The sequence below is a fragment of the Coregonus lavaretus genome (assembly GCF_964263955.1).
Source record: "Coregonus lavaretus genome assembly, chromosome: 3".
Classification (NCBI taxonomy): Eukaryota; Metazoa; Chordata; class Actinopteri; order Salmoniformes; family Salmonidae; genus Coregonus; species Coregonus lavaretus.
Genome location: NC_139990.1, coordinates 3339808 through 3351834, shown reverse-complemented (window position 1 = coordinate 3351834; position 12027 = coordinate 3339808). Strand labels below are relative to the sequence as shown.

The following is a 12027-nucleotide window of genomic DNA, read 5'->3' as shown; positions in this document are numbered from 1 at the left end:
TGGTGCAAAAGGATCGCGTTCTCAAAATCTATGCATCTTATTGGCTCATTCACTGTCAATTGTAAATCTATTAAGGCGTGCTCAAGGCATTAGCGTTTGTAGTTTTATGTTCTCACCGCTTTCATCGTCTGGTAAGCAGATTCGTGGCCATGAGTGCACTTTGAGCAAAAACATATGTTTATTAATAATATTTCACATATTTTATAGGGCTTTTTTTATTTTTTATAATGACTTAATCCCAAAAGTGTTAAAACGGCGCGCCACTTGGCAGCACAAAAATAACTTCAACTCCCGAAGTCCTTGTAGGTTCACCTCTGGACAACATAGCGAGCCCCGGTAGAATCTCGCACAAACTATCGCTCCTCCTCAATCAACCGAATGTTGACGTTTACAACAGGGACTGCAGGCCGCTCCTCTACAGCTTGCTGACAGCACGAGCTTGGACTTTCCAGCCGAGACTTGAGGGAGAAACGTCTAGTGCAATGCCAGCAAGACAATGTTGAATGCATCAAATTGAGGAAATGGGCGACAGCAACGATAGAGTCCCCATGATGACACGCAGGACAAGGAGATCAACCATCGGCCCCACGCCAGCGGGTGCCAATTCGAAACATGCCAATGGCAGCAAGCAGGGCAGCGCAAGCGAAAAAACGCCAAGCCATCCGAGCCACAGCAACCGGAAGGTGAAGGAGGAAAAACAGGTGCACGAGGCGGTCAGGACACAACAGGAGAGGAGCAAAATCGGCGAAAGACTCAGGTAAAGCATAACACACGGCTTTATGAGCTCACAGACACGTCTTCAATCCCTGATGTATTCAGCTCTAGCTGCCTGTCATAAATATTTTGTCACTCAGAATGTTGTTATGTATTGAAGGCTTTAGGTGTTAACTATAGGTTCCTCAGAATATGAGGCCAGGTTCACTTACATCATGTATGTTCTCTTTGCTTAGCTACATGTTTGAAATAAATCTAGGCCACATGTCTATAGACTACCTTTGCAGATCAGGTAGCTATTCTGCGGTGAATTTAAATATGCTACACCGGTGCAGCTATGGCTGTACACAATTCAGTGATCCTCAATCCTGGTCCTGGCTGGGTGACCCACAACAAAGTGTGTAGGTTTTTGTTCTAGCCCATCACCAAACCACCTGATTCAACCCCTCCTCTTGTCTTCCCAGCTGTCATGTCCTCCAGGAGTCCCTGCTCAGCTCAGCCAGTGGATACAGTAACTATAGAGGCATCCTCAACTGGTGCGTGGTCATGCTGGTAGGTGCTAGTCTGCCTTCTGTACATAGGAAATTGCACATTCAATTGTCATCCACATCCTATGATTAAGGAAATATGGACATGTACACACCATAGAAATATAATTTATTAATCTATGGTACACACTCATCATAATCATCATCATCATACTGGGGCCAGTATGAAAAATGTATGCACTCACAAACTGTAAGTCGCTCTGGATAAGAGCGTCTGCTAAATGACTAAAATGTAAAAATATAAAATATATATATATATATACACTACCGATCAAAAGTTTTAGAACACCTACTCATTCAAGGGTTTTTCTTTATTTTTACTATTTTCTACATTGTAGAATAATAGTGAAGACATCAAAACTATCAAATAACACATCTGGAATTATGTAGTAACCAAAAAAGTGTTAAACAAATCAAAATATATTTTATATTTGAGATTCTTCAAATAGCCACCCTTTGCCTTGGTGACGGCTATGCGGACTCTGCCACTGGCATTAAGCAAAGCCTGTCAGGGTTCCCGTTAGCCGGTAATAGCTAGCGTTTGTCCGTAAATTTTTTATTTATTAAGAAAAGCTGATAAATAAAATTTGGTGCTGGCCAATTGTCCGGGAGAAGAAGAAAAAATTCCATTGCATTTTAACCTCTTCATTGATGGCAATACATGCTTATCGGTCTTTAGGTTAATTTGCATAATTTAGTGGAATTAAATTGGCATGTGTGTACAGTATATTTGTTATGTATCTTATCACATGCGTACAGCATACAGATACAGAGCCTTTGAGTGGAAAATCTCAGACAGCGCAAGAGCTGCTGCAGCATCTTGTGGTGCTTTCAAGACAACTGGGAACCTTGAAAAATACGAGGTCAAATCATGACGTCAGTGATCATCAGGTCGGAAAGTCAGAGCTCTAGAAAGAGGCCAGAGTTCCCGAGTTGGAATTCAGAGTTGGATGATCGTTCAAAATGTTTTTTTTCCCCAGTCGGAGCTTGTTTTTTTCCCAGTCGTCTTGAACGCACTGAAGTCTGAGATTTCCGAGTTCCCAGTTGTGTTGAACGTTGCGTCAAATGGCAACAGAAGGCAGGCTTCATCAGTGCGTCACACACCACTTTGCAACGAGCTGGAGGCAGTATGCATTTTGAAAACATATACTTAATTGTTTGAAACCTGAACGTTTTAATACATATTATGAGGCATGTCTTGCCTTGCTTCAAAGTAGCCTATTAGATCTCCTCTCTTTCTACATTTCTAACTGATATTTTCATCTCTGTCACAAACTGCTTGCATGTTCAGTGGCCTTTTGACCACAGTGTGTTCCTGCTAACTGCATTATGGAAGGAACATTCACACGTAGACTACTGCCTTGTGCACATCGCTGTGCTTTATAATATGAATAAATAATAGTTTATCAACATTTGAAGCTAAACGTTCTGATCTGTTGCATCAGACTCGTTGCTTTTTAACATTTCTTTAATGTAGCCGAGGCCTATTGGTTGGATGAAATTAGGATCTATCGTCCCACAGCTGTCCCAGAGTTTGTTTTGGAATAAGCTATTTCTTTTTCGACAAGCTGACCAATAGAATAGGTAGCCTAAACTTTTATATTATAGTAGATTGACATAGGCTAGTGATTTTACTGTTCGTTACTCGTCTTGTGGGCTGAGGAAAAGTAAATGTGGACAGTTATTCTAACATGTTCAAAGTGCACATCAGAATTCGGTAATGACCACACATCGTTGCGTCCTCGACTTGCATGTTCTGTTAATATGAATTACCATATTCTAAATGTGATTTCTATCATTCTGAGCACCGTGGGTGGACGCCCTAATCAGGTTACGCACCCAACGCATATGGGTCTGGTAAATTTCTCAAATGTCTGGTAAGTTAAAACGTTGCCGGTTAAATGTCCTGCCCACATTTTCCTAACTGAAACCCTGGTGTCTACGTATGCTTATGATTCAACCCTATACACGTCAGCAACCACAGCTAGTGAATGAAATCACTGCAACCCTAAACAAAGAGTTGCAGTCAGTTTTGGAATGGGTGGCCAGTAATAAACTGGTCCTGAACATCTCTAAAACTAAGAGCATTGCATTTGGTACAAATCATTCCCTAAGTTCTAAACCTCAGCTTAATCTAGTAATGAATGGTGTGGCTGTTGAACAAGTTGAGGAGACTAAATGACTTGGTGTTAACTTGGATTGTAAACTGTCATTGTCAAAACATATTGATTCAATGGTCGTAAAGATGGGGAGAGATCTGTCTGTGATAAAGAGATGCACTTTGATCCTCTTCACTGTAATCAGAGGGCTAATATCAATACCATGCCAGTCTCTCATGGCTAAAAATAGAGGAGAGACTGACTGCATCACTTATTTTTATAAGTAACATTAATGTGTTGAAAATTCCAAATTGTTTGCATAGTCAACTTACACACCGCTCTGACACACACACTTACCCCACCAGACATGCCACCAGGGGTCTTTTCATAGTCCCCAAATCCAAAACAAATTCAAGAACATGTACAATATCATATAAAGCCATGATTGCATGGAACTCCCTTCCATCTCATATTGCTCAAGTTAACAGAGAACCTGGTTTCAAAAAACAGATAAAGCAACACCTCACGGCATAACGCCTCTCCTCTATTTGGCCTAGATATTTTGTGTGCATGTACTGATACGTAGGCTATGTGTGACGTTTTTAAATGTATGTAGTTCTGTCCTTGAGCTGTTCTTGTCTACTAATGTTCTGTATTATGTCATGTTTTGTGTGGACCCCAGGAAGAGTAGCTGCTGCTTTCCCAACAGCTAATGTGGACCCAAATAAAGTACCAAATCTGGGCCTGGGATTCTTCCCCTGTTTTGCCACTGAAATCGTCTAGGCCTATTTATGCTTAAACCGCTTTCACAGAATAATCTCCTGATCTAAAAGGTGTTTTGAAGACAGACATTCAGAAGTAGGCCACTGCTGCGTTTTCATAAAGCAGGCTGTGCAGAAGCCTCTGGTTGCTCTGTGAGCCGTCGTCACTCTGTTGGTTTCAGTCTGGTCTTTGATCTGTTTCAGCTAGAAGCCAGTTGCTGTAGGAGAGGTGCCCTGAGGATAGAGCCACAGAGAATACAGTGATGCTGCTGGCAACTGAGCAGCCATATTGGGGCTATTAAAATCAATCTGCATGGATCCACATTGTCCTTTTAGACTCTGGAACTCCGACTGCAATTTGTAGTATACCGTATTGAATACTCTTCTGTCAATCACTTCTCTCCTGTCAAGGAGGGTATTAATTGGATCTGTGAAGACTCAACTCTGATCAGCTTTGAGGGTGGGTGGGTGGATGGATAGTTGATCATCTGTCCATCTCAGTAAGCCTACATTTCTTGCTTTCCTGCCAATAGCTACAGTTGTACTGATACCTAGCAGAGATAGGCAGATGATCTCAGCTTCTCGTGTGCTGTTGTCTACACCGTGAGAATCATGCATAGTTAACCGTTGTAACCCAGCGGTGTAGTAAAGTCTTTCCGAGCTGTCTCTCAATAGCAATGGTAAACATTGTTGACTTATTTTATCCACACTACGCCTGTGCACGGCAAACATAAAAACGATAATCCGTTTGATAAGAGTGGGGAAACTCGTCCCTCGCCCTCTTTTATATTGTATTATGAGAGAGAAGTGTTATATGAACAATGAAGAGACTTGGGGACTTGGGACGAGAGCCGATGCTTCTTGGCCATGTGTCATACAGCTTGCCTCGTTCAACTCTCCCACTCACCCACTCACTCTCACACACACTTCTTGATCGCTCTCTTGCTCTTATGTCAACAAACTAAAACGTATCTTTTACATTGTAGCGGTAACGGAAAAGGCCGTTACAGTCACCACCCCTCTCTTGCCACTTTGGCAGATAGACTCCGTGGTGGGTATTTAACACTGTAACATGTTGTCCTTCTGTTTCTCTCAGTGAGAGGAGGCTGATAAGAGTTCCTACTCTAATCTCTCTACGATGTGTCACTTCAAATATTTGGACTCCTTTTACTACTCCACTCTGCCTGCCTCATGTAGCCTACAGGTGGACAGGTCAACCAACACAACCAGGCATGCACAAAATAATTATTCTGCATAGGTCCATTAGATAAACCGGAGGTCCATTTTAGCTAGGTTTAATGCAGTCTCTGATATTTTGATCAGTCAAGTTTGCACTGTTTAGATAAGCAAGGTTCAACCTATTGACACAGTGCAAACACTGTCTGCCAGGTATGCTAGGCTGCTGGCATTGTTACAGTGATGGAGTGGGCAATGGGCATTAGCTGTCATTTGACTTGGCCGAGGAGGCCAGAGAACTCATGACCCCCCCCGTCAAGTGTTTGATTTGTCAGATGACGTGCTACAGTTAATTCTGTCCCCAAGGGTAAGGTCAAGTGAGGACACAGTCTGAGGTGAGAATTAGTTATTCCTCTGAGGGTAGACATTTTCCTGCTCTCCTTCAAATGTGTGACTGGAAGTTCAAGGGTATTTGATCGTTTTTCTGTCAGAACATCCAATAATACGCATTTCTAACTTGCACGGACAGAGGGGAGGAATTCTTAAATGAAAATTACTGAAATTAATACGGACAGAATCCCATGTCTTCTAGCTAAAAATAAACACCCATTTATTTCTGTTTGAAGAGAGACTGCTGGAAAAGCTTGCCGTCGTCTTCAAAGCATCTGAGAGAGAGAAGTCTAATTTCCAAAGCCGGTATTAATCTGTCTTTGAAACATGATCGCTATGACGTTCCCCAGAAATCATCCTTATATTCTTTGTACCCGGTAATGAATAATTATGAAACTCAAGTGTAAAATTGCTGGCAAGAGGGGATATGTTAGCTAGAAAACAGATCTAACAGCGAGGCATGTCCACAGAAATAGAATGTATTTTATTTCTATGGGCATGACGTCCACGGTCCTTTTTTGCAACAATCCTTTACAGATGGCTTACCACATTGTCTTACGTCAGATTCCGCCTGACGAGCGTTGTGTAAGAGTGATGCAATTTGACGTAAGACAATGGGCTCACCAAGGATATTATTCTGTCACCATGACGCCCAGCTAGTTAGAAAGGGCTGGTTCCTCTGCATGTGCTGCTTAATGTAGGCCTAACCAGTCTTCTATTTCAATGAAGGGCTCTGGGCCTAGGCTCCATCTATCCACAGTATGTAGGCTGTGTCAATAAACCATCAATATTACAGTTTCCCTATCTAACAGGTCATGTACACTATATATATACAAAAGTATGTGGACACCCCTTCAAATTAGTGGATTCGGCTATTTCAGCCACACCCATCATAGGATGCCACCTTTCCAACAAGTCAGTTCGTCAAATGTATGCCCTGCTAGAGCTGCCCTTGTCAATTGTAAGTGCTATTATTGTGAAGTGGAAATGTCTAGGAGCAACAAAGTGGTAGGCCACACAAGCACACAGAACGGGACTGCTGAAGTGAGTAGCGCGTAAAAATCGTCTGTCCTCGGTTGCAACACTCACTTCAGAGTTCCAAACTACCTCTGGAAGCAACATCAGCACAAGAACTGTTCGTCGGGAGTGGAAACGCGTTCTCTGGCAGTCCGACGGACGAATCTGGGTTTGGCGGATGCCAGGAGAACGCTACCTGCCCCAATGCATATTGCCAACTGTAAAGTTTGGTGGAGGAGGAATAATGGTCTGGGGCTGTTTTTCATGGTTCGGGCGAGGCCCCTTAGTTCCAGTGAAGGGAAATCTTAACGCTGCAGCATACAATGACATTCTAGATGATTCTGTGCTTCCAACTTTGTGGCAACAGTTTGGGGAAGGCCCTTTCCTGTTTCAGCATGACAGTGCCCCCGTACACAAAGCGAGGTCCATACAGAAATGGTTTGTCAAGATCGGTGTGGAAGAACTTGACTGGTCTGCACAGAGCCCTGACCTCAACCTCATCGGATACCCGTGGGATGAATTGGAACGCCGACTGCAAGCCAGGCCTAATTGCCCAACATCAGTGCCCGACCTCACTAATGCTCTTGTGGCTGAATGGAAGCAAGTCCCCGCAGCAATGTTCTAACATCTAGTGGAAAGCCTCCCTAGAAGACTGGAGGCTGTTATAGCAGCAAAGGGGGGACCAACTCCATATTAATGTCCATGATTTTGGAATTAGATGTTCGACGAGCAGGTGTCCACATACTTTTGGTCATGTAGTATATGTTAGGTTAGGTAGCCAAAGGCTACATGCATAATTGCCACTTAACTACAATACATGACCAAATGTATGTGGACACCTGCTCGTCGAACATCTCATTTCTTTGTATTAAATCATTATAGCCTTTTAAATTCATTCGTCTGTGGCTTTAGGTTCATGCGATGGTGCCTGGAGAGCAGGCCAGCAGCAGAGAATATCCTCTCACTGCTTCCAGAGCCACTGAGGATGCTAAACACTCATTTGGCCACTCTTGCCAGGCTGGGCAGAGATGTAAAAGTTTTTTTATTTTTTATTTATTTTTCTATAGGTAGGCCTAACGGTTTTTAGGCAAAATAACTCAATCAAAACGGAAAGCTCCTTGAACGTGGGAATATGCCAGGCCTATTGGGCCAAAATCAATGATGGCCTGTTGTATAGATAATAGAACAAAAATGAAGGAAACTTTTAAGAGATCAGATTTTTAGTGTATAAATACTTTGCTACAATGACACACTTAGTTATCTACCCACCTCGTTCCTTTCTTTTAGCATGTGCACGTAGTAATAAGTACCCCATCATGCTTTCAGGATGCGTGTCTTTTCAGATTCCACAGTGATTCTTTAGTTGTGGACACTACATCACCACACTCCCTCTCTTGCTCTTGGTCCTCATCTTTGTAAGTCACCTTGATTTAGCACCTGTGTGTTTTATCAGTTTCTTTATGAAAATATTTATTGAACTCCATGACAGTAGCTAAAGCAAGGGGCTATAGCAGCACACAAGTAGACTACAAATGCATGCTGGGCCGGGCAAGACCTGAGTTCGTGAAGTGAGCGCTATTGGAGGAAAATTGGAGCGGGCGAGAAGGCCTACGCTCCAGCCTTTGGGTATCTCACTCCGCACTCTCTGTTCCAGCTCCGCTCACATACTCTGCTTAGGAGAGAGTCATGTGAATGTGCATAGAGGCACTGCAGATAGTCCGGATGACTGGGAACTCACCCCCAGTGCAGAACTGGTCCGTCCGCACCACGCATGAACAAGTGAATCTATATTCGGAGAGCCTGTTTCTGTCCTGCCCTTGACTTTGGTGCATGGCATGTGATGTCCATGCATTCTTCGTCGCAAAACTCCCTGATCTTCTCAAAAAGATCAGTTTGTCTAGTTGTGTCCAGTCCAGGTGGTGCTTGTACAGGCAGACCATCTATGGGAGGAAGGACGTCAGAGTTGCGCAGCAGCTGAAACCTGGTCCCGACTGAGTCCGAACACTCCTTGGCGACAACAACACCAAGCTACAGAGCATCGAAGCTGTAAAACTGGAAAATAGACCAAAAATGAGGAAGACATTACAACCTTCCAAAACATCAATTCACCTCCCAAGTTTAGATAAGAATAACAATGCAATGAAAATGATATCCACCTGAAGTGCTGGTACTGCTTGATCTGTGGCAGTGGCCTGAAGTACGGAGTCAGGTGTTATAGCCAGCCATAGCTTTCCACCAGCACCGTACCATCCTCCAGTCCAACCAGCTGTGGGATGTTGACCCCTGTCACCGTACCATCCTCCAGTCCAACCAGCTGTGGGTTGTTGACCCCTGTCACAGTCCTTCACCACACCAGCAATCTCTGACTAAGTGTTCACTCTGGTCTTTCTGAAGCGCTGCCTGATAAGGCCGAAGCACCAGTCGGGGGCAAACTTGGTGTGACCTGTGATCAGGAAGTGAAGGTCCAGACTGTGGTGGACCTTGTGCATGATCCACCAGGCGCAATACCAGAGCACAAATGTGTTCTTGTTTTGGCCACAGTAGTTGTCACAATTCAGGTCCACATGTGTTTCCCCATCGCCATAGTTGGTGAAGAAATGGTGCATGTAGTTGATGACTGCGCGGCTGCCTTTGCTGGATGACATGCCTTCATCAATCAACTAGTTGACTTGTGTTATTCCTTCACAGCAGACACCAAACAAGCCACACTTTGTGAGGAGTTAAAAGTTAAAAAGTAGATGAGACCTGGCTACATAGGGTCAGAAGAGCACCTGAAAACAACAACAACAAAACATTAGAGAAATGAAAAATGAATTGTCACATCCCTGTCAGTCTGTCTTTACACAGGTCAGTGAAAGACACGTGCCTGCTTCCCATTTTTATTTATTTATTTATATATATATATATACATACAGTGGGGAGAACAAGTATTTGATACACTGCCGATTTTGCAGGTTTTCCTACTTACAAAGCATGTAGAGGTCTGTAATTTTTATCATAGGTACACTTCAACTGTGAGAGACGGAATCTAAAACAAAAATCCAGAAAATCACATTGTATGATTTTTAAGTAAATAATTTGCATTTTATTGCATGACATAAGTATTTGATACATCAGAAAAGCAGAACTTAATATTTGGTACAGAAACCTTTGTTTGCAATTACAGAGATCATATGTTTCCTGTAGGTCTTGACCAAGTTTGCACACACTGCAGCAGGGATTTTGGCCCACTCCTCCATACAGACCTTCTCCAGATCCTTCAGGTTTCGGGGCTGTCGCTGGGCAATACGGACTTTCAGCTCCCTCCAAAGATTTTCTATTGGGTTCAGGTCTGGAGACTGGCTAGGCCACTCCAGGACTTTGAGATGCTTCTTACGGAGCCACTCCTTAGTTGCCCTGGCTGTGTGTTTCGGGTCGTTGTCATGCTGGAAGACCCAGCCACGACCCATCTTCAATGCTCTTACTGAGGGAAGGATGTTGTTGGCCAAGATCTCGCGATACATGGCCCCATCCATCCTCCCCTCAATACGGTGCAGTCGTCCTGTCCCCTTTGCAGAAAAGCATCCCCAAAGAATGATGTTTCCACCTCCATGCTTCACGGTTGTGATGGTGTTCTTGGGGTTGTACTCATCCTTCTTCTTCCTCCAAACACGGCGAGTGGAGTTTAGACCAAAAAGCTCTATTTTTGTCTCATTAGACCACATGACCTTCTCCCATTCCTCCTCTGGATCATCCAGATGGTCATTGGCAAACTTCAGACGGGCCTGGACATGCGCTGGCTTGAGCAGGGGTACCTTGCGTGCGCTGCAGGATTTTAATCCATTACGGCGTAGTGTGTTACTAATGGTTTTCTTTGAGACTGTGGTCCCAGCTCTCTTCAGGTCATTGACCAGGTCCTGCCGTGTAGTTCTGGGCTGATCCCTCACCTTCCTCATGATCATTGATGCCCCACGAGGTGAGATCTTGCATGGAGCCCCAGACCGAGGGTGATTGACCGTCATCTTGAACTTCTTCCATTTTCTAATAATTGCGCCAACAGTTGTTGCCTTCTCACCAAGCTGCTTGCCTATTGTCCTGCAACCCATCCCAGCCTTGTGCAGGTCTACAATTGTATCCCTGATGTCCTTACACAGCTCTCTGGTCTTGGCCATTGTGGAGAGATTGGAGTCTGTTTGATTGAGTGTGTGGACAGGTGTCTTTTATACAGGTAACGAGTTCAAACAGGTGCAGTTAATACAGGTAATGAGTGGAGAACAGGTGGGCTTCTTAAGGAAAAACTAACAGGTCTGTGAGAGCCGGAATTCTTACTGGTTGGTAGGTGATCAAATACTTATGTCATGCAATAAAATGCAAATTAATTACTTAAAATTCATAGAATGTGATTTTCTGGATTTTTGTTTTAGATTCCGTCTCTCACAGTTGAAGTGTACCTATGATAAAAATTACAGACCTCTACATGCTTTGTAAGTAGGAAAACCTGCAAAATCGGCAGTGTATCAAATACTTGTTCTCCCCACTGTATATATACACACACTACCAGTCAAAAGTTTGGACACACCTACTCATTCAAGTGTTTTTCTTTATTTTTACATTGTAGAATAATAGTGAAGACATCAAAACTATGAAATAACACATATGGAATCATGTAGTAACCAAAAAAGTGTTAAACAAATCAAAATATATTTTATATTTGACATTCTTCAAATAGCCACCCTTTCCCTTGATGACAGTTTTGCACACTCTTGGCATTCTCTCAACCAGCTTCATGAGGTAGTCACCTGGAATGCATTTCAATTAACAGGTGTGCCTTTCTTAAAAGTTAATTTGTGGAATGTATTTCCTTCTTAATGCTTTGAGCCAATCAGTTGTGTTGTGACAAGGTGGGGTGTGGGGGGGGGGTATACAGAAGATGGCCCTATTTGGTAAAAGACCAAGTCCATATTATGGCAAGAACAGCTCAAATAAGCAAAAATACAGTCCATCATTACTTGAAGACATTAAGGTCAGTCAGCAAGGAACATTTCAAGAACTTTGGAACATTTCAAGAACTTTGAAAGTTTCTTCAAGTGTAGTCGCAAAAACCAAGCGCTATGATGAAACTGGCTCTCATGAGGACCGCCACAGGAATGGAAGACCCAGAGTTACCTCTGCTGCAGAGGATAAGTTCATTAGAGTTACCAGCCTCAGATATTGCAGCCCAAATAAATGATTCAGAGTTCAAGTCACTGACGCATCTCAACATCAACTGTTCAGAGGGGACTGTGTGAATCAGGACTTCATGGTCGGATTGCTGCAAAGAAACCACTACTAAAGGACACCAAT

General features: G+C 43.3%; 1 protein-coding gene across 1 annotated transcript in view; it reads left to right on the top strand.

Annotated features, from left to right (window-relative positions):
* The first annotated feature begins 316 nt into the window (after positions 1 to 316).
* LOC311110473 (diacylglycerol O-acyltransferase 1-like) overlaps positions 317 to 12027 on the top strand; it is a 30427-nt gene continuing 18716 nt past the window's right edge. Inside the window, exons 1-2 of the mRNA XM_084153013.1 lie at positions 317 to 757; positions 1179 to 1266. Coding sequence (XP_084009139.1) covers positions 504 to 757; positions 1179 to 1266 — 342 coding nt within the window. The 5' untranslated portion in view covers positions 317 to 503. The remainder of the gene's footprint in view (positions 758 to 1178; positions 1267 to 12027) is intronic.